The 24,937-nt window shown below is 47.3% G+C and overlaps 1 protein-coding gene across 1 annotated transcript in view; it reads left to right on the forward strand.

Annotated features, from left to right (window-relative positions):
- The window catches only part of LOC144503390 (adenylate cyclase type 10-like), a 159,077-nt gene that overhangs the window by 89,405 nt on the left and 44,735 nt on the right, over positions 1-24,937 (forward strand). The window contains exons 24-26 of the mRNA XM_078227701.1: positions 5,303-5,339; positions 5,431-5,647; positions 21,156-21,296. Coding sequence (XP_078083827.1) covers positions 5,303-5,339; positions 5,431-5,647; positions 21,156-21,296 — 395 coding nt within the window. The remainder of the gene's footprint in view (positions 1-5,302; positions 5,340-5,430; positions 5,648-21,155; positions 21,297-24,937) is intronic.

Below are 24,937 nucleotides of genomic sequence, written 5' to 3' on the forward strand. Positions count from 1 at the left end.
TTACCCGAGGGCCCTCGAGCTTTTGAAAAAGCGATACACGAGACCTCCCAACGAGATCCACGCTCGTTACCTCCTCGCTACACGACGTCGGCAGTCGGGCGAAACCATGGAGGATTACGCCAATGAGCTCTTGCAGCTTGCCAGGGGCTGCGACTGCAAAGCTGTGTCGGCTGAGCAGTACATGTACGACCTCGCCCGAGATGCGTTTGTGGCAGGGGTAGGGTCTTCGTACATCCGGCTGAAGCTGTTGGAGAAGGGGAATCTCAACCTGACCCAAGCTATGGAGATGGCTGAAATGCTGGAGGCGGCGTCGAAGAGCTTGGCCCTGTATCCGGAGGACCACGTGGAGACAACGTGGCAGGAGCAGTCACAAATCCCTCCTCGCCCCACGGGCTCGCGCTCCCATATCGACCCGACGATGGCGGCAGCCCCAGGCGGCCCGCGGTGCTATTTCTGCGGAGGAGCCAAGCATCCACGGCAACAGCGTCCTGCTAAAACGGTGGTCTGCAATCAATGCGGTAAAAAGGGGCACTACGCGAAAGTCTGCAGATCGAAGCCCAAGAACGGCAGTGCAGCCTGTGACCCTCCAGAACAGAGATCATCTCCATCGACGTCGCAGTACCCACGAGGTCCGTCCACGTGCGAGCCCAGGACGACGCCATTGTGGCTGGCGGAGTCGGAGGAGGATGACCACCAGGAGTCGCTACGCTTGGCGCCCTCAACCATGTGCGATTCATGGGGGGGCCATCTTGGTCGACAACGACCAGGAGCGACCAGCAGGGGTCCTCAGCATCAACCTCGGCTGCCTGCAGTGACGTCCAAGGGCCAACGGTGGCGTCGATCACCCTGGACCAGGCTAAGCACCACAGGCTTGACTGTTCAATGATGAACATTAAGGTAAATGGTCGTACTGTTTATTGTCTGTTTGACAGCGGGAGCACTGAGAGCTTTATTCACCCTGACACTGCAAAGAGGTGTGGACTCCGGGTTCTACCTGCCAAACAGACAATTTCTATGGCATCACGGTCCCGGTCTGTACCGATCCAAGGACGTTGTGTGGTAACTCTGAAAGTGCAGGGCACAATTTACGAGCGATACAGGCTCCTTGTGTTGCCGCATCTTTGCGCGCCAATTCTCCTCGGACTAAACTTTATGGTCCACATGAAGAGTGTGATCCTACAGTACGGTGGGCCACTCCCTTCGCTGACAGTAGGGGATCAGCCGCAGCCTCCAAATTGTCCAAAGCGCCCCGCATGCAATCTTTCCACACTAAAGATCACCACACCCTCTTTATTGAAGAATCTGGTACCAGGCTGCAAGCCCATCGCTACTAAAAGTAGGCGTTACAGTGCTGAAGACCGGATCTTCATCAGATCTGAGGTTCAGCGGCTCCTCAAAGAAGGGATCATACAGTCCAGCGTTAGTCCGTGGAGAGCACAGGTCATGGTGGTTAAGAGCGGGAACAAACCCCGGATGGTCATCGACTACAGTCAGACCATTAATCGATATACGCAGCTGGATGCGTATCCTCTCCCGCGTATATCTGATATGGTCAATCAGATTGCGCAGTACCGGGTGTTCTCCACCATAGACCTTAAGTCCGCCTACCACCAACTCCCCATCCGCCCAGAGGACCGACATTACACGGCTTTTGAGGCAGATGGTCGTCTGTATCAGTTTCTTAGGGTTCCATTTGGTGTCACCAATGGGGTCTCGGTCTTCCAGCGTGCTATGGACCGAATGGTGGACCAGAACGGGCTGCGGGCTACCTTCCCGTACCTGGATAATGTCACCATCTGCGGCCATGATCAGCAGGACCATGACACAAATCTCCAGAACTTTTTGTGCACTGCATCTCGCCTGAATCTGACCTACAACAGGGAGAAGTGTGTATTCCGTACGCGCCGGTTAGCCATCCTGGGATACGTAGTGGAAAACGGGGTCATTGGCCCCGATCCCGACCGTATGCGCCCCCTTGCTGAACTTCCTTTGCCCGCTAGCGCAAAAACACTGAGGAGATGTCTCGGCTTCTTCTCCTATTATGCGCAGTGGGTCCCCAACTACGCGGACAAAGCCCGTCCGCTTATTAAGTCCACGACTTTTCCACTCACGCCAGAGGCCCAATTGGCCTTCAAGGCATTGAAAAGCGACATTGCGAAAGCCACGATGCACGCGGTGGATGAATCCATCCCTTTTCAGGTGGAAAGTGATGCATCTGATTTCGCCCTGGCCGCCACACTAAACCAGGCAGGCAGGCCCGTCGCGTTTTTTTCCCGCACCCTTCAAGGTCCCGAAATTCGGCATTCAGCGGTGGAAAAGGAGGCCCAGGCTATTGTGGAGGCCGTCAGACACTGGCGCCATTACCTGGCAGGGAAGCGGTTCACCCTGATCACGGACCAGCGGTCCGTGGCGTTTATGTTCAATAATACGCAGAGGGGCAAGATCAAGAATGACAAGATCTTGCGGTGGAGAATTGAGCTCTCCACCTATAATTACGATATTATGTATCGTCCAGGGAAACTCAATGAGCCCTCGGATGCCCTCTCGCGCGGAACATGCGCTACTATGCAGGAGGACCGCTTGAACGCCCTCCATAATGACCTGTGCCATCCTGGGGTCACTCGGCTCTACCACTTCATCAAAGCCCGCAACCTGCCCTACTCGGTGGAGGATGTCAGGTCAGTAACAAGGAGCTGTCGGATTTGCGCGGAATGCAAACCGCACTTTTACCGACCTGACCGGGCACAATTGGTCAAGGCCACTCGCCCCTTCGAGAGGCTGAGTGTGGATTTTAAGGGCCCCCTTCCCTCAACAGACCGGAACGTGTACTTTCTTAACATCATAGACGAGTACTCCCGGTTCCCGTTTGTTGTCCCCTGTGCGGACACGTCGACTGCCACGGTGATCAAGGCATTCCGTGATCTTTTTACCCTGTTCGGGTACCCCTGCTATATACATAGCGACAGGGGCTCGTCGTTCATGAGTAACGACTTGAGGCAATTCCTGCTCTCATACGGGATTGTCACTAGTAGAACCACGAGTTACAACCCTAGGGGCAACGGACAGGTGGAGAGAGAGAATGCTACAGTCTGGAAGGCTGTCCTATTGGCGCTGAAGTCCAAAGGCCTTCCAGTCTCCCATTGGCAGGAGGTCCTCCCAAATGCGCTTCATTCCATTCGCTCCCTCCTGTGTATGGCAACCAATGCTACTCCCCACGAGAGGATGTTCTCATTCCCTCGGAAGTCGTCCTCGGGGATATCTTTACCAGCCTGGTTGACGTACCCAGGACCCGTCCTTCTGCGGCGACATGTAAGGGCCCGCAAGTCCGACCCCTTGGTCGAACCGGTCCACCTCCTCCACGCCAACCCTCAGTATGCCTATGTGGCATATCCTGACGGGCGAGAGGACACAGTCTCGATCCGAGACCTGGCGCCCGCAGGGGACGTAGCAACTCCTGTCGCTCCCATACCCCCAGTCACGAATCCCCTATCGCTTATTTCTCCCCCGGACGTGGCGCGGTCAGCACCGGGACCAGTGCATAACAGTTATACTCCACTGTACAGCTTGCCTGAGACTCGGAGATCGGCGCCATCGCAGAAGGTACCGGGATCCCCTGCACTACCGCTTCATCAGGGTCAACCGGCCCGTGAGTCTTCGAGGGGACAGCCGGACGCTGTTTTGGAGAGAACGCCACCGCAAGCACCTGCTCCGGTGTCACAGCCGGTATTGAGGAGGTCACAACGGCGGTGCGGTCCTCCAGACCGTCTGGACTTGTAGATTTTTGTATATATGTAGTCTGTTTTCGCACCCCGCCGGCCTTTGTTCTCAAAGGAAGGGTGAATGTGGTGAACCATCGTTGGTTACCACTGTGGGGTTATTCTAATGTTGTTGTTGGGCTAGGGTGTTCACACTGTGGGGTTGTTATAATGTTGTTGTTGGGCTAGGGTGTTTACACTGTGGGATTAATATACCTGTGGTGGTTGCTGTTGTGGCACATCCCAGTCGGGCCCCGCCTCCTGGGAGAGGTATAAGACCCTCTGCTCGGGCGGGACCCCTCCAGTCTGGAATGGTGTACTCGTGTTTAAATAGTTCCATTGTTAGACAATAAAAGCCTTCAATTACAGAAGCCTTGTGTCTCGTGCTCGATTGTCGTGCATCAACTGTATCTTTGGGGACTTAGAATTCAGAGCATCTGAATTTTAGAATGAAAATGTGAATTAATGTGGAACACTGACTTGCACAAGAGTTCATCCCATTACTGAAACACTTTGAATCTTTAAGGGTAGATTTTCTTCTATTTGTCCGACAGCAGCAGAGAATCAAAAGGGCCAAGGCCCAAAGCCAAGTCTTTATTCTAAAATATATTCTAACAGCTCTTTCCTACCAGATGTAATTGAAATAAATAAGAAATAGTTCATTCAGAGCCCCTTTTCTCTCAGATACTGCCTGATATATAGAGCAACTGGTAAGAATATACCTAAAAGTTATAGGCATTGTGGGCTTGCTCATCAAAGCTTCCATCCAGCCAGAAGGGACCAAAAGCAGACTAAAGAGAAGTATTTCAATCTATCACTTAAAGTTTCTAAACTTTTTTTTAAAGAGTTTTAATCTTTAAATTTTCTTGAAATTATATTTCAATTCTAGTCTGTCAAAAGAATCCTGAAGAATTTATGTAAAGTCTTTAATTATTAAAAAATGTAATCTGGCAGATCAGATTTTCGCTACCAATGTGGGTAACTCTAGTCAAGAACAGCGCTCTTACCTTGCCTGGGAGTAATGCTGCTCACATCGAACATATCGCTGATTTTGTCTCATTGGTTTCACCATAAGCTTGGACAGCTTCCTACCCCCTGTTTTTTAAAGCATGCCCGCCCTCCTCTCCATTTCCAAAGCCAAGGCCTCCAGTACAGCATGGGAGAGCCGGGCACCCACTTTCTCACAATTTCAACAATTTCATGGCTTTCCTTAGAAATTTTTCACAGCAATCCTTTCAACCTTTTGAGTATTGCGGGTTCCTTCCGATATTGTGATAATTCCCACTTCCTCCCCTCATGCAATGTGCAGGCAATGAACTGTGCAGGTACTGCTGACTACGCAGACAGATCATTAAAATGAGCAAGTTGTGTGGAATACACGAGCAGCCTACACTAGCGACATGTCTCATCAGTTCATAATACATCACCCCCACAATGCAGATTTTACCAAACTGTTGAAGTTCTAGGTCATTGATTATTGCAATAATATTAAATAATTTTTGGCCAATTTCGTGGAGAATCATAGCATATTATTTTCAATCTTTCAGTTCCATTCATCCAAAGTATGCAGATACCAGCTGGCAGGTAAGATGTAATATTATAAAAGTTTTAAAGCGTTTGTAAGTTATTTTTTGATCAGTGAAATAATAATAGCAATAAACTTTCTCCTTTACAGTCACGATTTAGAATTCATTGAAGAGATGGACGCGATTCTCAAAGAATGTGAAGGGAACAAAACACTTTATGCCAAAGACTGTGAATGTAAACTAATAATGGATTCTGTTTACTGTTCTCTTGTTCGTCACTGGATGGGAGTTGGAAACGTGGCTAAGACTTTCTTTTATCTGCTTGAAACTGCAGCAGCTGCCTTATATTTATCCAATAACCTAATGGTATGTTTTCAGTTAGCATTCATACTCAAGCAATGGCATTGTAATAATATATTTACAAAAACAATGTTCTTGCAGCCCAGTAAGCAACTGGATTCTTAGCAGAAATACCACATACGCCTTTCATTATCCTATGGAATGGAAGGTCAAGAGGATATGCCCTTGCATTGAGTAGCTCATAAAATAATGTGATAGGGTTAGGTTTAAGCTTTGGGTACGAAATGTTTCAAAAAAATCTTTGTTTCAGATTTTGTTCTCGTACAGATGAATAAGATTGAGAGAATCATAGAATCATAGAAACCCTACAGTGCAGAAGGAGGCCATTCGGCCCATCGCGTCTGCACCGACCACAATCCCACCTAGGCCCTACCCCCATATCCCTACATATTTTACTCGCTAATCCCTCTAACCTACGCATCTCAGGACTCTAAGGGGCAATCTTTAGCATGGCCAATCAACCTGACCCGCACATCTTTGTACTGTGGGAGGAAACCGGAGCACCCGGAGGAAACCCACGCAGACACGAGGAGAATGTGCAAACTCCACACAGACAGTGACCCGAGCTGGGAATCGAACCCAGGTCCCTGGAGCTGTGAAGCAGCAGTGCTAACCATTGAGCTACCGTGCCGCCCATAAAATACAGTCAGAGAGTGGTATTGTGATAAGAGGATAGAAGTATAAAAGCGCCAAGTGACAATCAAAGTTAAGAGTTATAAACAGAAGAAACAAGAATAAGGAACATGATGAGAGTAATGTCCACCTTCACTCTTTAGTTGCTAACCACTCGACTATAATGGAGACAGTTCAATGGAAATGAAAGTCAGACGGGCTCTACAATGAGTGGGTGCACTACCCCATTCCATTGGTGTACCGCCCGACTGGCAAAGTTGAAAATTGCCCCCAAAGAAACTTAAAATTGTGAATTAAAAATTGGAACTAGGAGAGGAAAGTTTAAAAACAGGGTCTTCAAGGAGAGGAAAACCCTGCAATACAAAGGAATTTGGATTCAAGTGTGCATTATAACATTGAAAAGAATGGAAAGAAAATGTGGTTCCTTACATGGGCATTCAATCTGTTTATCATTCAGTCCATGTTGCTTCCATACTTGACTCTCTCAACTACAAAGTAGATGCACCCTTCACCCACTAACCGCAAATCCCTTAACTACTAGATCAGTTGCATGGATATGAAAAGCTGCATTTCAAGCAAAATTACATTTTTAAAAAATATTTTAAATATAATTCTTTTTGTGTCATTTTTATTAGTTTCTTTGCCATTGTCGATATAGGTAGCAAGTGGGTAAAAAAAACCCTCCATAATGTAAAGTTGGATAGCTTATACAAGACGCAACATTTATATTGTCACAATATAAATGTTGTGATATGATGAATGCTGAAAATTTATTGTTCTATTCATTCACCATCTCCATTAAAAAGCATGGCATACTAGAGAATTAAGATGAGGAGAGGTAATCATAATCAGAGAGATGCAGAAGCTAGGAAAGCAAAGAAAGACATAAGAAATAAAATAAAATTTCTGAAGAAGAGTCATACGAAGTCAAAACATTGGCCCTGATTTTACCTGCACGGCTGCCCGAGACTCGTAAGATCGCGCCCGAGGCCAACGGGGAAATGCCGTTCCGTGAACCTCGCCTGCCCCGATTTCGGGGCAGTAGTGCCGGTAAAATTAGGATCATAAGCTCTGTTTGTCTCTGTGCCAGATCTGCTGAGTTTTTCCAACATTTTCTGCATTTATTAAACTGAAGGAAGATGTGTGAATTACATCATTAATATTGTTCACTTATGGTTCTGAACAGCAACCATCAGTTGTGTAATGGAATGCGTCAAGTTCCTTTCTCATTTTCTGCATTTCTGGTTATCAGACAGTGCCACTTGCTTAATCTTCAGACCTGGCTGAAACACAATTAGGTTGGTGACAGCTGTTTTGAAGCAGGTACCCCTTATATCATCAGCCCCCCCTTGTAAAGTCCATGCAAATGGATTCCTCTTCAAGTCTGAATTATCTATTTCAAATCCTCAGTTCACTGGAACCAACTGTTGGGCCGTAGGCCATTTTGAGATTTAAAGCCAGCTCTTTCTACCTCTTCTCCCGGCTCTGCATGTCTGGCCAATTTTGATGGTAGCAGATGATGGGTTGAATGGCACTGGGTAAGAGAGTGATAGCAAATGACATTATCACTAAACTATTAATCTATAAGCTCAGCTAATGTTCTGGGGACCCAGGTTCGAATCCTGCCACAGCAGATGGTGAAATTTGAATTCAGTAAAAATATCTGGAATTAAGGATCTACTGATGACCATGAAACATTCGACAAGGTGCCACACAAAAGGCTGCTGCATAAGATAAAGGTGCACCGCGTTATGAGTAATGTATTAGCATGGATAGAGGATTGGTTAACTAACAGAAAGTAAAGAGTGGGGGTAAATGGGTGTTTTTCTGGTGTGCCTCAGGGATCAGTGTTAGAACTGCAATTGTTTACAATTTACATAGACGATTTGGAGTTGGGGACCAAGTGTAGTTGTCAAAGTTTGCAGATGACACTAAGATGAGTAGAAGAGCAAAGTGTGCAGAGGACACTGAAAGTCTGCAGAGGGATATAGATTGTCTAAGTGAGTGGGCAAGAGTCTGGCAGATGGAACACAATGTTGGTAAATGTGAGGTCATCCATTTTGGTAGGAATAACAGCAAAATGGACTATTATTTAAATGGTAAAAAATTGCAGCATGCTGCTGTGCAGAGGGACCTAGGTGTCCTTATGCATGAATTGCAAAAAGTTGGTTTGCAGGTGCAGCAGGTAATCAAGAAGGCACATGGAATTTTGTCCTTCATTGCGAGAGGGATGGAGTTTAAAAACAGTGAGGTTATGTTACAGCTGTATAAAGTATCGGTGAGGCCACACCTGGAGTACTGTGTACAGCTTTGGTCTCCTTACTTAAGGAAGGATATACTGGCACTGGAGGGGGTGTAAAGGAGGTTCATGAGGTTGATTCCGGAGTTGAGAGGGTTGGCTTATGAGGAGAGACTGAGTAGACTGGGACTATACTCATTGGAATTTAGAAGAATGAGGAGGGGGATCTTGTAGGAACATATAAAATTATGAAGGGAATAGAAAAGATAGAAACAGGGAGGTTGTTTCCACTGGCAGGTGAAACTAGAACTAGGGGACATAGCCTCAAAATAAGGGGGAGCAGATTTAGGACTGAGTTGAGGAGAAACTTCTTCACACAAAGGGTTGTGAATCTGTGGAATTCTCTGCCCCGTGAAGCAGTTGACGCTATCTCGTTGAATGTTTTTGAGGCAAGGATGGATAGATTTTTGAACAGTAAAGGAATTAAGAGTTATGGTGAGTGGAGCTGAGCCCACAAAAAGATCTTATTGAATGGCAGAGCAGGTTCGAGGTGCCAGATGGTCTACTCCTGCTCATTGTTCTTATGTTCTTAAACCATTGTTGATTGTTAGAAAAACGCATCAGATTCACTAATGTTCTTTAGGGAAAGAAATCTGTCATCCTTACCTTGCCTGGCCTACATGTGACTCCAGAGTCACAGCAATATGGTTGACTCTCAACTGCCCTCGGGCAACTGAGGATGGGCAATAACTGTTGGCCAGTCAGCGACAACTATGTCCCACGAATGAATAAAAAAAATGCGAGGCAGCCAGACAGCTCACAGCTGCCAGTTTTGGCCATGAATGGAATTCAAGTCTGCCTTCAAGGTCCTTCCAGTTAGATGAAGCAAAAGGTGTTAAATTCAAATCTGGAAATCTGATCACCATTGAATGCTTTTCCTACTTGGAAGTATCATCCTTGTTGTGCACTGGCTGTGTAAGCAAGTCCTTCTACCAGGTATCTAAGGACACTTTAAGTTGGCACAGAACCTATTGCAGGTATTTTACATTTAAGAGAAAGGCCTGGAAGCCCAAAGCTGTAGACATAGCTACTGAGAAGCTGCATTGAATTTCAATACTGTGTAGGGTAGTCCAGCAGACTTTTGGATGAAAGAGTATATATGCAAATGTGCAAGCCTGGGCACAAAGTCAGCTGTTGAAACCCATTAACAGTTACAAAAGATTGCCATCAAAGTTCACAGAAGCTGTGAAAGCTCTTGGGATTACTTCGTTGGCTGTTTTTTGAAATAGAAATAGGAGAAAAGATATTAAAGAGCAGGGTAAGGCCTGTGACTCTGTAAGAGAAAAAGCACCGAGTGCCTCACCTCACTCCTCCAGTCCTTTCCAATCTTCCTCCCTTGCTGATGTATGGGCATTGGACCCTGTGCTTGGCTCTTTGCAACCCCCTCCAGCCACTGTTCTTGGTGTTAATACAAAGTTCCATCACATTGCCGTATCCTGTGAAAATTTCTTTCAGTTGCATCTCATCAATATAACGAGGCAGATTCCTGTCAAATATGTAGTGCTGAGGGGTACAGATGATGATGCCTGCCAAAGGGCCTGCTTTTACCATTTTGAGTCTAAGTGCCGAATCTGGGTGTCAAATAGATCCGAGCCTGGAATCATTTCAAAATATGGATGGGGGGATATAGATTTTGAAATATTTTCCCAAATTTTTGACTGTCAGGTTTTTAGTTCCTGCCATTATAATTTTGACATTATCTTCCAAAGGGAATTCCTCTAATTCTGTGCAATGTTCAGATGAAAACAAGATTTAGTAATCTCCTTGAATCTTATTTCCAACCAAGTTCCACCACGGGGACAATTCTTCCAGGTTCACCACAGGACTCTGAACATTTGAGCATCAACAATCCAGTTATAGATCACAAATGTATTATACAGGTCACTAATTGCTCACTAGGACACTGTAGTTTAATTACCTTTCCCAAAGATAATTTGGCAGCACAAAGACGATGCTACATTATTTGCAGTTTGCAAGATTCTCCCAAGTCCATCCTCTCCCCCCCCCCCCCCCCCCCCCCGCCACCACCGCCAACCAGAGATCCATCTGAGCCCGGCCCCCTCCTCCGGCGGACGCCAGCAGAAGGTCAGGAAGGTGCTGCAGGCTCTCGAGGGACTGTAGGTCAGAAGGATGGTGGAGGGAGACCAGCGATCGAGGTAGATTGGGGGTGTGCTCTGCCGAGGGGGGCGTGCCTCCCAGGGGTGTCCGATCCCGGGAAGGCCGGCGGGGGGGGTCTGCCGGGGTGGTTAGCGGGGGGGTCCGCGAAGGATGGTTGGGGAGGATGGGATTCGGGGATTCCCCTGCAGAATAGAAATCCGCTTCGGACTTTTATTCTGCAGATCGCTAAAATCGTGGATCCGGATTGGGCTGCGCGGTGGTAAAGTGGGATTTGGTGGTAGAGTTGGGCGCGCGGTTCATTAAGTCGATTTAAATGCATGCAAATCGTCGGGCCGCCCGATTCGGGTGTGGGCCAGACCCGCGCCCGAATCGGGTGTTGGTAAAGCCGCGATCTGCTTGGATTCGGGTGCAGATCACGTTAAAGGCTCGACGCCCCATTTTACCACGATTTCGCACCCGAAAACGGGCGTGAATTTTTGGTAAAATCGGGCCCAAAATGTCAAGTGCTCTTCAAGTCCATGTGCCTGCTGTATCTCAACAGCATCTCCACAATATGAACCTTCTTCACATAGTGTAAATGTGCAGACCCCTGCCAGATAGGTGTCAAATCTTCCCAACTACAATATGATTCTCTCAGGAGTGTCCTCACTACATCTTGTTATAATCCTCCTGAAAGCTTGTTGCCATGAGGGCCTCATGAACACCAGATTCATCTGGCCAGTACAATGGCCTCTTCACCTGCAGCGTCACCTTCTAGGACTCCATCACCCTCTCACTTCCTCACCATCAGAGGAGTTGTGCAGCTCTTCCATCGCCTCATCATCCAAGTCCTCCCTATTTCATATCACCGGGCTGTGTCGCACACACCAGCTCACCACCATCTTTCAAACGCAACTAGGGATGGATAATAAATGCTGGTCTAGTCAGTGTTGCCCACATACCATAAAATAAATTTTCAAAAAAATTCCAGCAACTCTTGCAACTAAATAATACCAAACATATTGGGCCCGATTTTACCAAAATCGCGGTAAAGTTGGGCGTCGGGCCTATACCACGATCTGCACCCGATTCCAAGCAGATCGCGGCTTTACCGACAAATCAGGCGGACTGATGATTTAAATGCATTTGCATGCATTTAAATCGACTTAATGAACCGTGTACTCAACTCTACCGCCAAATCCCACTTTACCGTCTTCTGGCCCATTCCGCATCTGCGCTGTAAACAACCTGCAAAATAAAAGTCTGACGTCATCGCTGCAGCTTCCGAAGAGCGGGGTCAGAGCCTCCAACGGCTCTCTGACCCAGGTCATCCTCTGGTTGGGGGGGGGTGGGGGGTGGGAGGAGGAGGGGGAGTGGGACCCAGATCATCCTCTGGTCGGGGGGGGAGGTCCGCCGCCAGTCTGCGGCTGATCGGTGGGGAGGGAGGGGGCAGGGGGGTCCACCGCCACTCTGCGGGCGATCCCTCCTCCCCACCGGAGGAACGAATCCCTCCTGCCGGAGTGGACGTGCGGCCATGCCATCTCACAAAACCTTCAGGATGAAGCGATTCCTCGCTAAGAAGATGAAGCAGAACCGGCCGATTCCACAGTGGATCCGCATGAAAACCGGCTACAAGATCAGTACAAGTCCAAGAGGAGACACTGGAGAAGGACCAGGCTGGGCCTGTAAAGGGATACACCATCACTGGTACACTACTAGCCACAGATTACTCTTCCCTGCAGGGGCAAGAGAGCGGGAGAGATGTAATTCTAGCTACTACAGTGCTGACTGTGAAACCTATCACTCCTTGGTATGCATAGGATGAGGATGAAATCATGGAAGCTTTTTTCATTCAGAGTAGAAATGCTGTCCTCACATCAATGTCAGCCGTGCTGCTCACCTAGATAAGAACCAACAGTTCTGCGACGCAGTTGAACTGGTGCTCTCCATCATTTCCACGCAGTGCACAAGTGAAATGGAACATACCTTAGTGACATCATCTACAATACCACACTCTCAACATATGGCAAACAAGAGTAGAAAAATGCTGACTGGTTCAAGGCTAACCTGTCATTGATGCCAATTGGTCCACTATCATTAATTACAAGAGAGACCCAAGTGGGAAAACTGAACACACTAAAACCACTCAAAGTAAAGTCAAACAGACTGCTAGACAGTCTATCAATGACTACTGATTGCAACTCTGCCAGAATATCCAAATGTCCTTCAAGAAAGGGAATGCTAAGGGTATGTATAAAAGAACTGTAAAGGCAATAGGTCCTTCAGCAACAAAAGTAGCTTCATTGAAAACAAGGCTGGAGAGGTCATTACCAATTTCAATAAACATTTGGAGAGATGGGTGGAATCTTACCTTGAGTTGTACTCTATGGAGAACATCGAAGAAGCTCTCAACATCATAGAAAGCCTGTTAGTTATCAAACCCATAGTGGAGAAGCTTGGCAAAGCTATCGACTTGCCTGCCATGGGTAAAACATCAGGTGCTGATGTTATACAACCTAAACTCAAACAAAGGAAGCCAACATTCCTGCAGCATCTGCATGAACTTCTCTGTTTGTTAGAGGGAGGGAGCAGTGCCCCTGGATATGCATTATGCAAACAGTGACTTTATACTACCATGGTTGGCTACCATGGTGGCAGCAACTATCAAATTACCTCCCTGCTGAGCATTATAGGGAAATATTTGCCCTTGTCAGACTGTCAGTTTTGACTGAACACTTCCCAGTGTGGTTTCAGAACTGGAAGGTCTACAATTGACATGATCTTCTCAGTTTGGCAACTGTGAACAGATACCACCGTATTTTTTTAAAGTTTATTTATTAGTGTCACAAGTAAGCTTACATTAACACTGAAGTGAAGTTATTATGGAAATCCGCTAGTCGCCACACTCCGGCGCCTGTTCGGGTACACTGAGGGAGAATTTTAGCATAGCCAATGCACCTAACCAGGTGTCTTTCAGACTGTGGGAGGAAACCAGAGCACCTGAAGGAAACCCACACAGACACGGGGAGAACGTGCAGACTCCACACAGAGAGTGACCCAAGCTGGAAATCGAACCTGGCACTGTGAGGCAGCAGTACTAATCACTGTGCCGCCCATATTTCCTTCATCAATCTCACCAAGGCTTTCGACCATGTGAGCAGAAGCGGTCTTTTTAAGCTGCTGGAGGAAACTGGCTGTCTGCTGAAGCTTCTTAATGGAATCTCTTTTTGAGATGGATAAGAGCAGTTGTTACAGAGAAATATTAAAACTCTTTGAAATCCACAGTGGGGTTAAACAGAGTTTTATTCTGGCACTGACATTCTTTGGCATGTTCATTGCATTGCTGCTGTCATATACTTTCAGGTGATCTATAAAGGGGGTACCAGAATTGATAGTAAGATGTTCAGCTTGCTCAGCTGAGACTCAAGGTAAAAGTGTTCCAAGCCCTCATCAGAGATACTACACCAGCATTCCATCCTGAGAAACACCTACAGCAAAGTGGACAGTCTCTCTAATGCCGGTAAACAGTTTGGTTTGACCATCAGCCTCAGGAAGACAAATGTCATGGTGTAGGATGTTGCCGCACTGCCACCTAACAGCATTGATGATTCGATACTGGAGATTGTCGATAGCTTCAGATTGTAAAAGCTTCAGCTGTTGTGTCCAAGCTGAGGGAGTGTGGGATAATAGTGAGAATGCCAAACTGTCAGTTTACCAAGCCTGTGTCCTCAGCACATTCGTCTACATTGGTGAGACCTGGAAAGCATATGGGGGTAATTCTCCCAAAAAAATTCTAAGGGAGCGATTTTACCATTTTGATTCTGAGTGCTGAATCTGGGCGCAATTCAGGTCCGACTTGGAAACTTGTTCTCAGGTGCCCCCATACGCACTTAGCCTGAAAACAAAATCGCGAGTCTGAATCGTGCTGTGGGCGGGGCTTATCACGCCCGAAACGCTGCTGCTCCAATTGGAGCCTTCAAGTGCGCATGCGCAGTAAAAAAGATTTGAAAAATGCTCCCCTGTCACATCGCACATGGGCCGCAAAAGTGGATAAAGCGGCCCAGGAGCGATGGCCCCCACAGACATCGCCCCACTCCCACAACATGACTGTCCCCCTTATCCACCCACCCCCTCCGCTACCCAGACCGATCGCGACCCCCTGCCCCCCTTCCTCCCCACCGGTCGCATGCAGAGTGGCAGTGGACCCCCCGTACTTCTGCCCCTCCCCCCCGGCCCGTCCACACCAGAGAGCCATCTGGCCTCCCTCCCCCCGCCACCAGAGAATGATCGGGCCTCCCTCCTTCTCCCCTCCACCAGAGAGCGATCTGGCCCTCATCCTCTCCTCCTCCTTCCACCAGAGAACGATCTGGCCTTCCATCCTCCCCCCCCCCCCCCCCCCCCCCAACCAGAGAATGATCTGGCCCTCCCTCCTCCTCCGCCCCCGCCACCAGAGAACCATCTGGCCTCTCTACCCCTCCCCCAACCAGAGAATAATCAGGCCTCCCTCTTCCCCTACCCCCTACCAGAGAACGATCTGGCCCGCCTCCTCCCCTCCCCCCAGTCCACCAGAGAACGATCTGGCCCTCCTTCCCCCCCACCAGAGAATGATCTGGCCTCGCTCCTCCGCCCCCCCACTCCAGAGAGTGATCTGGCGCACTTCCCTCCCCCCACCAAAGATACACCTGGCCCGCCTCCTCCTCCCTTCCCCCCACCAGAGAATGATCTGGCCTCCCTCCGCCCCCCCACCACCGATCTGAGTTAGAGAGCCGCCGGAAGCTCTGAACTTACGTCTTCAGAAGCTGGAGCGCCTGAAACAGACCATTGCCGAGCATGTCTGTTTTGCGCCGAATCTGGATGGGTGAACATGATGGTAAAGGGGGAAATGCAGGTAAGATTAGGCGTGCAGCTCATTAAGTCAATTTAAATGCATGCAAATACATTTTAATTGATGTCAGCCCGTTTCGGGCGTGGTTCTGATTGCGGCCATTTTCGGGCCTTGGTAAAGTGGGAATCTGCGCGGAAGCAGGCACGGATCACACTATTTGCCCCATGCCTGACTTTAACATGTTTTTGTGCCCGAAAACGGGTGCAACGCAATGGCAAAATCGCGCCCTAAGTGTTGAATTTGCGGGAAAACTGGAGTAATTTACGTTGTTTTTTTCAGTGGAAGTTCAGACCAGAATCTCCCACACTCTGTGCAATGCAGAGGCCTCCAGAGTGAATATCATTAAATTCAGGGGGTGAGGCCTATTCATGCTGGAGAGGCTGAAACCAGCCAGCTTCTGCACACGTGTAATGGCCCCAAAGTGTCAGCCTCTTATTTGCTGGTCAGCTTGATCACTGGCCAGCCCGGGATCTCCGCACTGCTGCACCACCAGACTGTCACGGTCTGATCGCGGCCCCCCATCCATTCGCGGGCCAGTCCCAAACCCCCCCGTCCCGGCCTGCCCCGATCTTCAGTACCCCCCCCCCCACCCCCAGCAGTGATAATCCCCCAACACCATTTGAATACAGGAGTCGGGACGTCTTGTTGAAGTTGTACAAGACATTGGTAAGGCCACACTTGGAATACTGTGGACAGCTCTGGTCACCCTTTTATAGAAAGGATATTATTAAACTAGAAAGAGTGCAGAAAGGATTTACTAGGATGCTACCGGGACTTGATGGTTTGAGTTATAAGGAGAGGCTAGATAGACTGGGACTTTTTTCTCAGGAGCGTAGAAGACTGAGGGGTGATCTTATAGAGGTCTATAAAATAATGAGGGGCACAGATCAGCTCGATAGTAAATATCTTTTCCCAAAGGTAGAGGAGTCTAAACCGAGTGGGCATAGGTTTAAGGTAGGGGAGAGATACAAAAGTGTTCAGAAGGACAATTTTTTCACACAGAGGGTGGTGAGTGCCTGGAACAAGCTGCCAGAGGTAACAGTAGAGGCGGGTACAATTTTGTCCTTTAAAAAAGCATTTAGACAGTTACATGGGTAAGCTGGGTATAGAAGGATATGGGACAAATGCGGGCAATTGGGACTAGCTTAGGGGTTTTAAAAAAAAAGGGCAGCATGGACAAGTTGGTCCGAAGGGCCTGTTTCCATGCTGTAAACCTCTATGACTCTATGACCCCACAGGCAGACCACCCCCCGGCAGACCCCCATCCAGCAGAGCCCGCCCAGCCTGCTCCAATTGGTGACCTCCTTCCAGCTCCCATCGATCCCCATGCAGAGTGTCAGCGGGACCCCCCACCCCTACCGATTGCTCCTAGGCCCCACCCACAATAGGCCCCACCGCCTTGGCACTGCCCCATGCTCGGAGGACAATGCCAAGGTGTCTCCTGGCCATAGGCACTTTGCCCCTTGGACAGTGCCAGGGGGCACACAGGCTGGCACTGCCAGGTGTCCATGTCCAGGGGGCACCCCCGCACTGCCTGACCTCCTGTGGGGCCCTGATTTCCCCCCTTCACTCCAGCAGGGTCAGGCCACTAGCTACCCGAAAGTGGGGAGCTACTGTAATGCCCACTGGAGTGAAACAGTCTGGCGGGGTCAGAGATACTAGCGGGCCCGGAGAATTCAGTCCTGGACCCACTAATAGCATTTAAATAGAATGTAAAATACTCTTTAAATCCTAGCCCCGCCTCCTGTGGCATGCTGATTCCATCAGTACACACACATTATGAAACTAATGACTTCTGTGGTGACTCGGCCATCCTCATCAGATGGATGATGGTGTATACTGAAAATTAACCACTGGATCACAACCTCCTGGCAACTGAACCTGTTCAATAAGGTGTTACAACCAAAGCAGATTCTATTTTCTGAGCAAGCCAGGTCCCAGGGGAAACTTGTCCTACTGTTTATAACCACTTATTTTTTGTATTTTGAAAATGAGGAGGAAAAGCTACTGATCCTAAAAGCATAGAACTCCAGAAACACCTCTAGAATTTAAAAATTAGCAAGAAATAAAACTTAAACACAATTAAAACAGTCTCACAAAACAATCCCCAAAAATCCACTTGGTCAGAACATACAATGAACTACCTTCTTAGCAACAACTTCCTCACAGATGCTTAGCTGGAAAAATCCAATAATATTACCCAAAGCAAAAACTGCTGTCGCTTGAATAAAGGTATTTATCTCAAACACTTCCACTCTGAAAATCCAAGAGGGTTCAGAAACAAACTGCTTTTTGAAAACAAAAGGCACGATCTCACCGGCCATTCATGCAACGCTCCAACCAAATCTCCGTTCACTGCAGCGGGATGGGAAAATCCTGGCGGCATGAATGGCCATACCATTCCAGCCAAATACTTTACTGGCTTGAAAGCTGGATGGCTCCTTCAAATTCCCAAATTCCACATATTTTCCCAGCATTGAGCTAGTCTCAGAACATCTCCTCCCCTCAAACTCCCTCAACTCAGCTCAACAATCTTCTTTAAGTATCTTTTTCCCCTTTCATCCCAGATACCATTTTTCTCAGTGCCTCATTGAACTCAACTTTTCCAAAATAAAAAAAACATCTTTCTTGGTTTCCTCTTGCCTCCACTTTCAAGTCAATAAAATTTAATATACCTTCCCCGAGCACACATCGACACTTTGACCTCGCAGTGCTATCTGAAAGTGAATTCCAAGATTTTGTACTTTCAACAACAGGAGGAGGCTGATGGGGTGGAAATTAGTTGGATTGGATAGGACATACCTGGGCAATTTTCCACATTGTCAGACAGACGCCAGTGTTGTAGTTGTACTGGACTAACTTGGCTAGGGATGCAGCTCACTTGGGAGCACAAGTATTTCAGTACTATTCTCTGGATGTTCTCAGGACCTATAGCCTTTTTAGAATCCGATTACTTCAGCTGTTTTTTGTTATCACGTGGAGTGAATCCAATTGGCTGAAGATTGGTACCTGTGGTGCTGGGGACCTCAGGAGGAGGCTGAGATGAATCAACCACTCAACACTTCTGGTGCAACCAAAGATGGTTGCAAATGCTTCAGACTTGTCTTTTGCACTGATGCTTGGGTCCCTTATCATCGAGGTTAGGATATTGGTTCGTTGTTTAATTGTGCACTACTTATCACTCTTGGATATGACAAGACTACAGAGCTTTGATCCAATTGATTGATTGTGGGATTGTTTAGCTCTCCCTACTACTTGTTCTGTTCAGCATGCAGATTATCCTATGTTGGTGCTTCAACAGGTTAGCACCTACCTTTTAGCTATGCCTGATGCTGTTCCTGGCGTGCCCTCCTGCATTGAATCAGGATTGATCCCTTGGCTTGCTGGTAATGGTAGAGTGAGGGCTATGTGGTTACAGATTGTGGTTGAATACAATTCTGCTTCTGCTGGTGGCCTACGGAGCCTCACAAATGCCTAGTTTTAAGCTGCTAGATCTGTTCTGCTGTCTTGCTGTTACTTCAAACCTGATGAATTCTCCAGTTCAAGACCACAAGAAACAACAAAGGGTCATGAATCAAGCCCAGTCCATCACTCAAACCAGCCTCCCATCCATTGACTCTGTCTACATTTCCGCTGCCTCGGCAAAGCAGCCAGCATAATCAAGGACCCCACAAACCCCGGACATATTCTCTTCCACTTTTTCTTGTCGGAAAAAGATACAAAAGTCTGAGATCACATACCAATCGTCTCAAAAACAGCTTCTTCCCTGCTGCCATTAGACTTTTGAATGGACCTACCTCACATTAAGTTGATCTTTCTTTACGCCCTAGCTATGACTGTAACGCTACATTCTACACTCTCTCCTTTCCTTCCCTATGTACGGTATGCTTTGGCTGTATAGTGCACAAGAAACAATACTTTTCATTCTATACTAATACATGTGACAATAATAAATTAAATCAAATCAATCTTCTCCTGAAAGGTCTGTCATAGCTAATAATTGTGTTACTCAATGTAAGTTCCCCTTTGAAATGAGCTAGTGACATAAAATTAAAGTGCAGTTGTCACTGTCACAGCCACAGACAGAATAGTCCAGACAAATGATCTTGGCAACAGGCCTTTATGAAGTAGCTGGCATAGATCTTCTTTGATTCGTTGTTGAAGCCCACTATTTTCATACAGCGTTCCTTAGTAACATCTTCAGATGGCCTACTCTTGTCTTTGTGCTCCCGCTAAACCAACCTGTCAAGATACTTAGCAGCACTGATCTTTTTTCCCTCAGGCAGCTATTATTCAATGAGATTATGTGTGGTGTTATCCACTTTTTCATTTGAGAAAGACACATTGCAATATTTTCTTAATGGGGAGGGACTCAAATTGCAGAGGAACTAAGGGATTTGGGCACTTATGTACACCAATAACTAACATTATAGTGCAGATACAAAAATTAACAAAAGGGTCTTACCTGAAGGTGTTCAAATTCAAAAGCAAGGAAGGTGTTGTCTCAGTTGTATGGAGCCATGGCAGGAGCCCCATCTGAAACGTTGCATCCAGTCCAGATATCAAACTTCAGGAAAGTATGTTGGCCTTGGAATGGATACAGCACAGATTCACCAAAATGGTGCCAGATTTTAAGGGGGTGAATTATGAGAAAATGTTTTTAAACGTCTGCTCTATTTCTTTCAGTTTATAAAATTAAGGGGTAATCGAATGAAGGTTTTGAAAATAATAAAGGGAATCATTAGAAAAGCTGCAGAGACTATGGTGCAGAAATTGGTAAGAATTGTACCAGTTTGTCTGGTGTAAAATGGGCACAATGCATATCAAATTGGCAACAGGGCAACCTGTATCCACTCTGCAAAGCTTTGGCATCTCTGCTGAATACATGTGGTCCTTTTTCAGACATTCCAAACCAAACCTAGGCCAAAATCTGCCATTTTTTTTATTGGAGGAATTCAATGGAGGAGGGTATAATCTTGAAGTTAGAACTAAGTCATTTGGGAGTTAAATCAACCAGTATTTTTCACACCAAGAGTAACGGTGGCACAATGGTTAGCACTGTTGCCTCACAGCGCCAGGGATCTGGGTTCAATTCCTGGCTTGGGTCACTGTGTGGAGTCTGCATGTTCTCCCCATGTCTGCGTGGGTTTCCTCCAGGTGCTCCGGTTTCCTCCCACAATCCAAAAGATGTGCTGGTTTGGTGCATTGGCCATGCTAAATTTTCCCTCTGTGTACCCAAAACAGACGCCAGAGTGTGGCGATTAGGGGATTTTCACAGTAACTTCACTGCAGTATTAATGTAAGCCTGCTTGTGATGCAAATAAATAAACTTTATAAACTTTACAAATGAACCTTGCACTCCCTAAAAATTAGCAAGGTCTAATAAGTCGCTTTAAGAGGCAGATTTCAGGATCCACCATGCACCAATCTCAATTGAACAAGTAGCACGCCAAGTGATAAATAAGTTCAACTATATAAATATGAAAAAAGTTTCAACAAATCAAATGTGTGTAAGTCTGAACTGCATGTAAAAAGGCATGATGGAAATCTAGCTGATTTATTGTATACTTTGACTTTATTTGTATGTATCATCTTTCCAGGCCCTGTCTTATTTAACAGAAGCAGAAAATATTCTTACCGCACTCCGCAAAGGCGTTCCACCTTTTGAATATGCTGACATCACACAGAACATTAAGATCTTTCCTTTTGAGAAAGCCTGTTTATATAGCCTCAAGGCAGAGGTAAGGAAAGCAATATTGATTATCACCTAAAATTTATATTATGATTCTCCAAATCTCCCATTGTAACACTGGCATAACTTGTGAAGAAACAGCATCGGTGACTTTCTCTGGAGTTTCGCTGAAGATATGGGACCAGAACCTCTCAGACTCCACGGATGTTTAAAAACGTCGACAGAACCTGATTCCGGAATTCCGTCCACATTCCCATCTTCCCCAATTTTTGCTGGTGTGGGAGAAGGGTGGAAGCAGCAAACCCATAGTCGGAATTTCCAACCTGGCCAGCTCCATTGAGTGGGGGGGAAGGAGGAGAGTCAACATCACATAGCAACCCACAGTTATCATGGAGTCAGGCTAGTTTCTCAAGGGCCCATGGTTTACGACTCTTTAATGGAGTCATGAAGCATCGTTTGGATGTAGCAACCTTTTGAAAAATAATTTCAAAAGGTCTTACCCAAGCCCCCTCCCCCCCATATCAACTCATGTCCTCCACCCAACCCCAATGGCTTCCCATACCTTTCATGTCAACTCTTGCCTCCCTTGCCACCCCCAATGACGCCTCATACATTCCATACAAACTGATCGAACTTCCATGCCAATTTACATACTATATAATCTGTACAAAGTCAATGGTCCCTACAGTCACAATGGCATGTGTGGAAAGATTTGAAAAACAGCCGGTCATAACTTTCTTTACAAATTGCTGCTGCAACAACCCTATAAAAGTGTCAATCAACCAGACCTTTAAAGTATCAATGACAGAAACTATAAGCCCTTGTCATCTCTTTATATTGTGTTATAAATATTGAGCCATTGACAAAAGAGATCAAAGAAATAAAGCTTGAGAGGTTAATCGAGCAATGTGTTCCCTTCTGTGCAACTGTTACAACAAAGTAATGAAAGTCTGGGCTCTCGGCCAAAAGTAATTGCTCACAATTTGCTGTATTAAAATTAAGTTTTCCAATCATATGCCAATTCTGCAAGCTTATTAATGTCTCCATGCAATTTGTTGCAATCCTCCTCACTATTGACTATCCCCCAATTTGATGTCATTTGTAACGTGGAACTTGTTTTTGATTCAAAAGTCCAAATTATTCATATATATTTGAAAGAAGTGGTCCCAGCATAAATTATTGTGCCACTCTGAAAAGCTACCCTTTACTCCTGTTCTCTGCATTTATGTTGCAACTAGCCAGTGATTAATTCTGCTGCTTGTCCTCTGACGCCGCATGCTCTGATCTTATCCCTGAATCATTTTTGTGGCAACTTATCAAAGGCCTTTTAGAAATCTAGATAAATTACATCTAAAACATTGCCCATGTCTACTCTCTCTGTTGTTTTTTCAAAGAATGCAATGTGGTTTGTGTGGTGAACCATAGTTGGTTACCACTATGAGTACTGAACCATAGATGGTCAGCACTATGGGTACTTGTAGATATGTTACTGTTGTCACTGTTGGGGTCAGGGTTGGGCTGTTCTACCTGTTGATATTGTTCTGTGGTACACTCCAGTTGGCTCCGCCTACCTGGAGGAGTATAAAGGTCACTGCACTACCTGGTGACCCTTTAGTCTGGGATTGTATTGTATATAGTATGTGATGCGCTATTCAGACACGAGGCTTGAAGCTCAGTAAATGAAAGGCTTTTATTTACTGTTAACGAAGCTACCAGAACTTATATACACTATCCCAGACTGAAGGGGTCCCGGCCAGAGCAGGGACTCTTATACCTCTCCCAGGAGGCGGAGCCCAACTGGGATGTGCCACAACACTACAGTACAAAGGTGTAACAACCCCACCCTAACCCAACAGCAACAATAGCACAACCCAACAGTAACCTATGTACATCCTTGTAGTCCTGGCCAGCCCCTGGCTCAGCACTATCCAGTGGGAACCAACAATGGTTCACCACATTCACCCCTCCTTTGAAAACAAAGGCCGGCGGGGTACAAAAAGACAGAATAAAGTGTCAGCAGTCTATAAGTTCAGACGGTCAGGGGGACCGCACCGTCGTTGTGACCCCCTCAATACCGGCGGTGACACCGGAGTAGGCACTTGCGGTGGCGTTCTCCCCAAAACGGCGTCCAGCTGTTCTTCCACGGACTCACAGGCCGGTTGACACTGAGGTGATGGTAGTCCAGGGGATCCTGACACGCCCTGCGGTGGCGACCATCTTCTGGGCTCAGGCAAGCTGTACATGGGAGTAAAATGGTTAAGCAATGGTCCCGATGCTGCCCGCGCTGTGTCCGGGGAAGAAATAAGAGATAAAGGGTTTGTTACTGGGGGTATGGGAGCAGCAGGGGTTGCTACGTCCCCTGCTGGCGCCAGGTCTCGGATCGAGACCGTGTCCTCTCGCCCGTCAGGATATGCCACATAGGCATACTGAGGGTTGGCGTGGAGGAGATGGACCTGTTCGACCAATGGGTCGGACTTGCGGGCCCTTACATGTCGCCGCAGGAGGACGGGTCCTGAATATGTCAACCAAGACGGTAATGAGGTCCCCGAGGAAGACTTCCGAGGGAATGAGAACATCCTCTCGTGGGGAGTAGCATTGGTTGCCGTACACAGGAGGGAGCGAATAGAATGGAGCGCATCAGGGAGCACCTCTTGCCAACGGGAGACTGGAAGACTTTTTGACTTCAACGCCAGTAAGACAGCCTTCCAGACTGTAGCATTCTCGCGTTCCACCTGTCCATTACCCCTAGGGTTGTAACTCGTGGTCCTACTAGAGGCAATCCCGTATGAGAGCAGGAATTGCCTCAAGTCATCGCTCATGAACGACAAGCCCCTGTCGCTATGGATGTAGCTGGGGTACCCAAACAGGGTAAAAAGATCACGGAATGCCTTGATCACCGCGGCAGCGGATGTATCAGAGCAGGCAACAACAAAAGGGAACCGAGAGTACTCATCAATGATATTGAGGAAGTACACATTCCGATCTGTTGAGGGAAGGGGGCCCTTAAAATCAACACTCAGTCTCTCGAAGGGACGAGTGGCCTTGACTAAATGTGCCCGGTCAGGTCGGTAAAAGTGCGGTTTGCATTCCGCGCAAACCCGACAGCTCCTTGTTACCGACCTGACGTCCTCCACCGAGTAAGGCAGGTTGCGGGCTTTTACAAAGTGGTAGAGCCGAGTGACCCCAGGATGGCACAGGTCATTATGGAGGGCGTGCAAACGGTCCTCCTGTATACTAGCGCATGTTCCATGCGAGAGGGCATCCGAGGGCTCATTGAGTTTCCCTGGACGATACATGATATCGTAGTTATAGGTGGAGAGTTCAATTCTCCACCGCAAGATCTTGTCATTCTTGATCTTGCCCCTCTGCGTGTTGTTAAACATGAACGCCACGGACCGCTGGTCCGTGATCAGGGTGAACCGTTTTCCTGCCAAGTAATGGCGCCAGTGCCTGACGGCCTCCACAATGACCTGGGCCTCCTTTTCCACCGCTGAATGCCGAATTTCGGGGCCTTGGAGGGTGCGGGAAAAAAATGCGACGGGCCTGCCCGCCTGGTTAAGTGTGGCGGCCAGGGCGAAATCAGATGCATCGCTTTCCACCTGAAAGGGGATGGACTCGTCTACAGCGTGCATCGTAGCTTTCGCGATGTCGGCTTTCAATTTATCGAAGGCCAATCGGGCCTGTGGCGTT

The sequence above is a fragment of the Mustelus asterias genome, chromosome 14 (genome assembly GCF_964213995.1).
Source record: "Mustelus asterias chromosome 14, sMusAst1.hap1.1, whole genome shotgun sequence".
Lineage (NCBI taxonomy): Eukaryota > Metazoa > Chordata > Chondrichthyes > Carcharhiniformes > Triakidae > Mustelus > Mustelus asterias.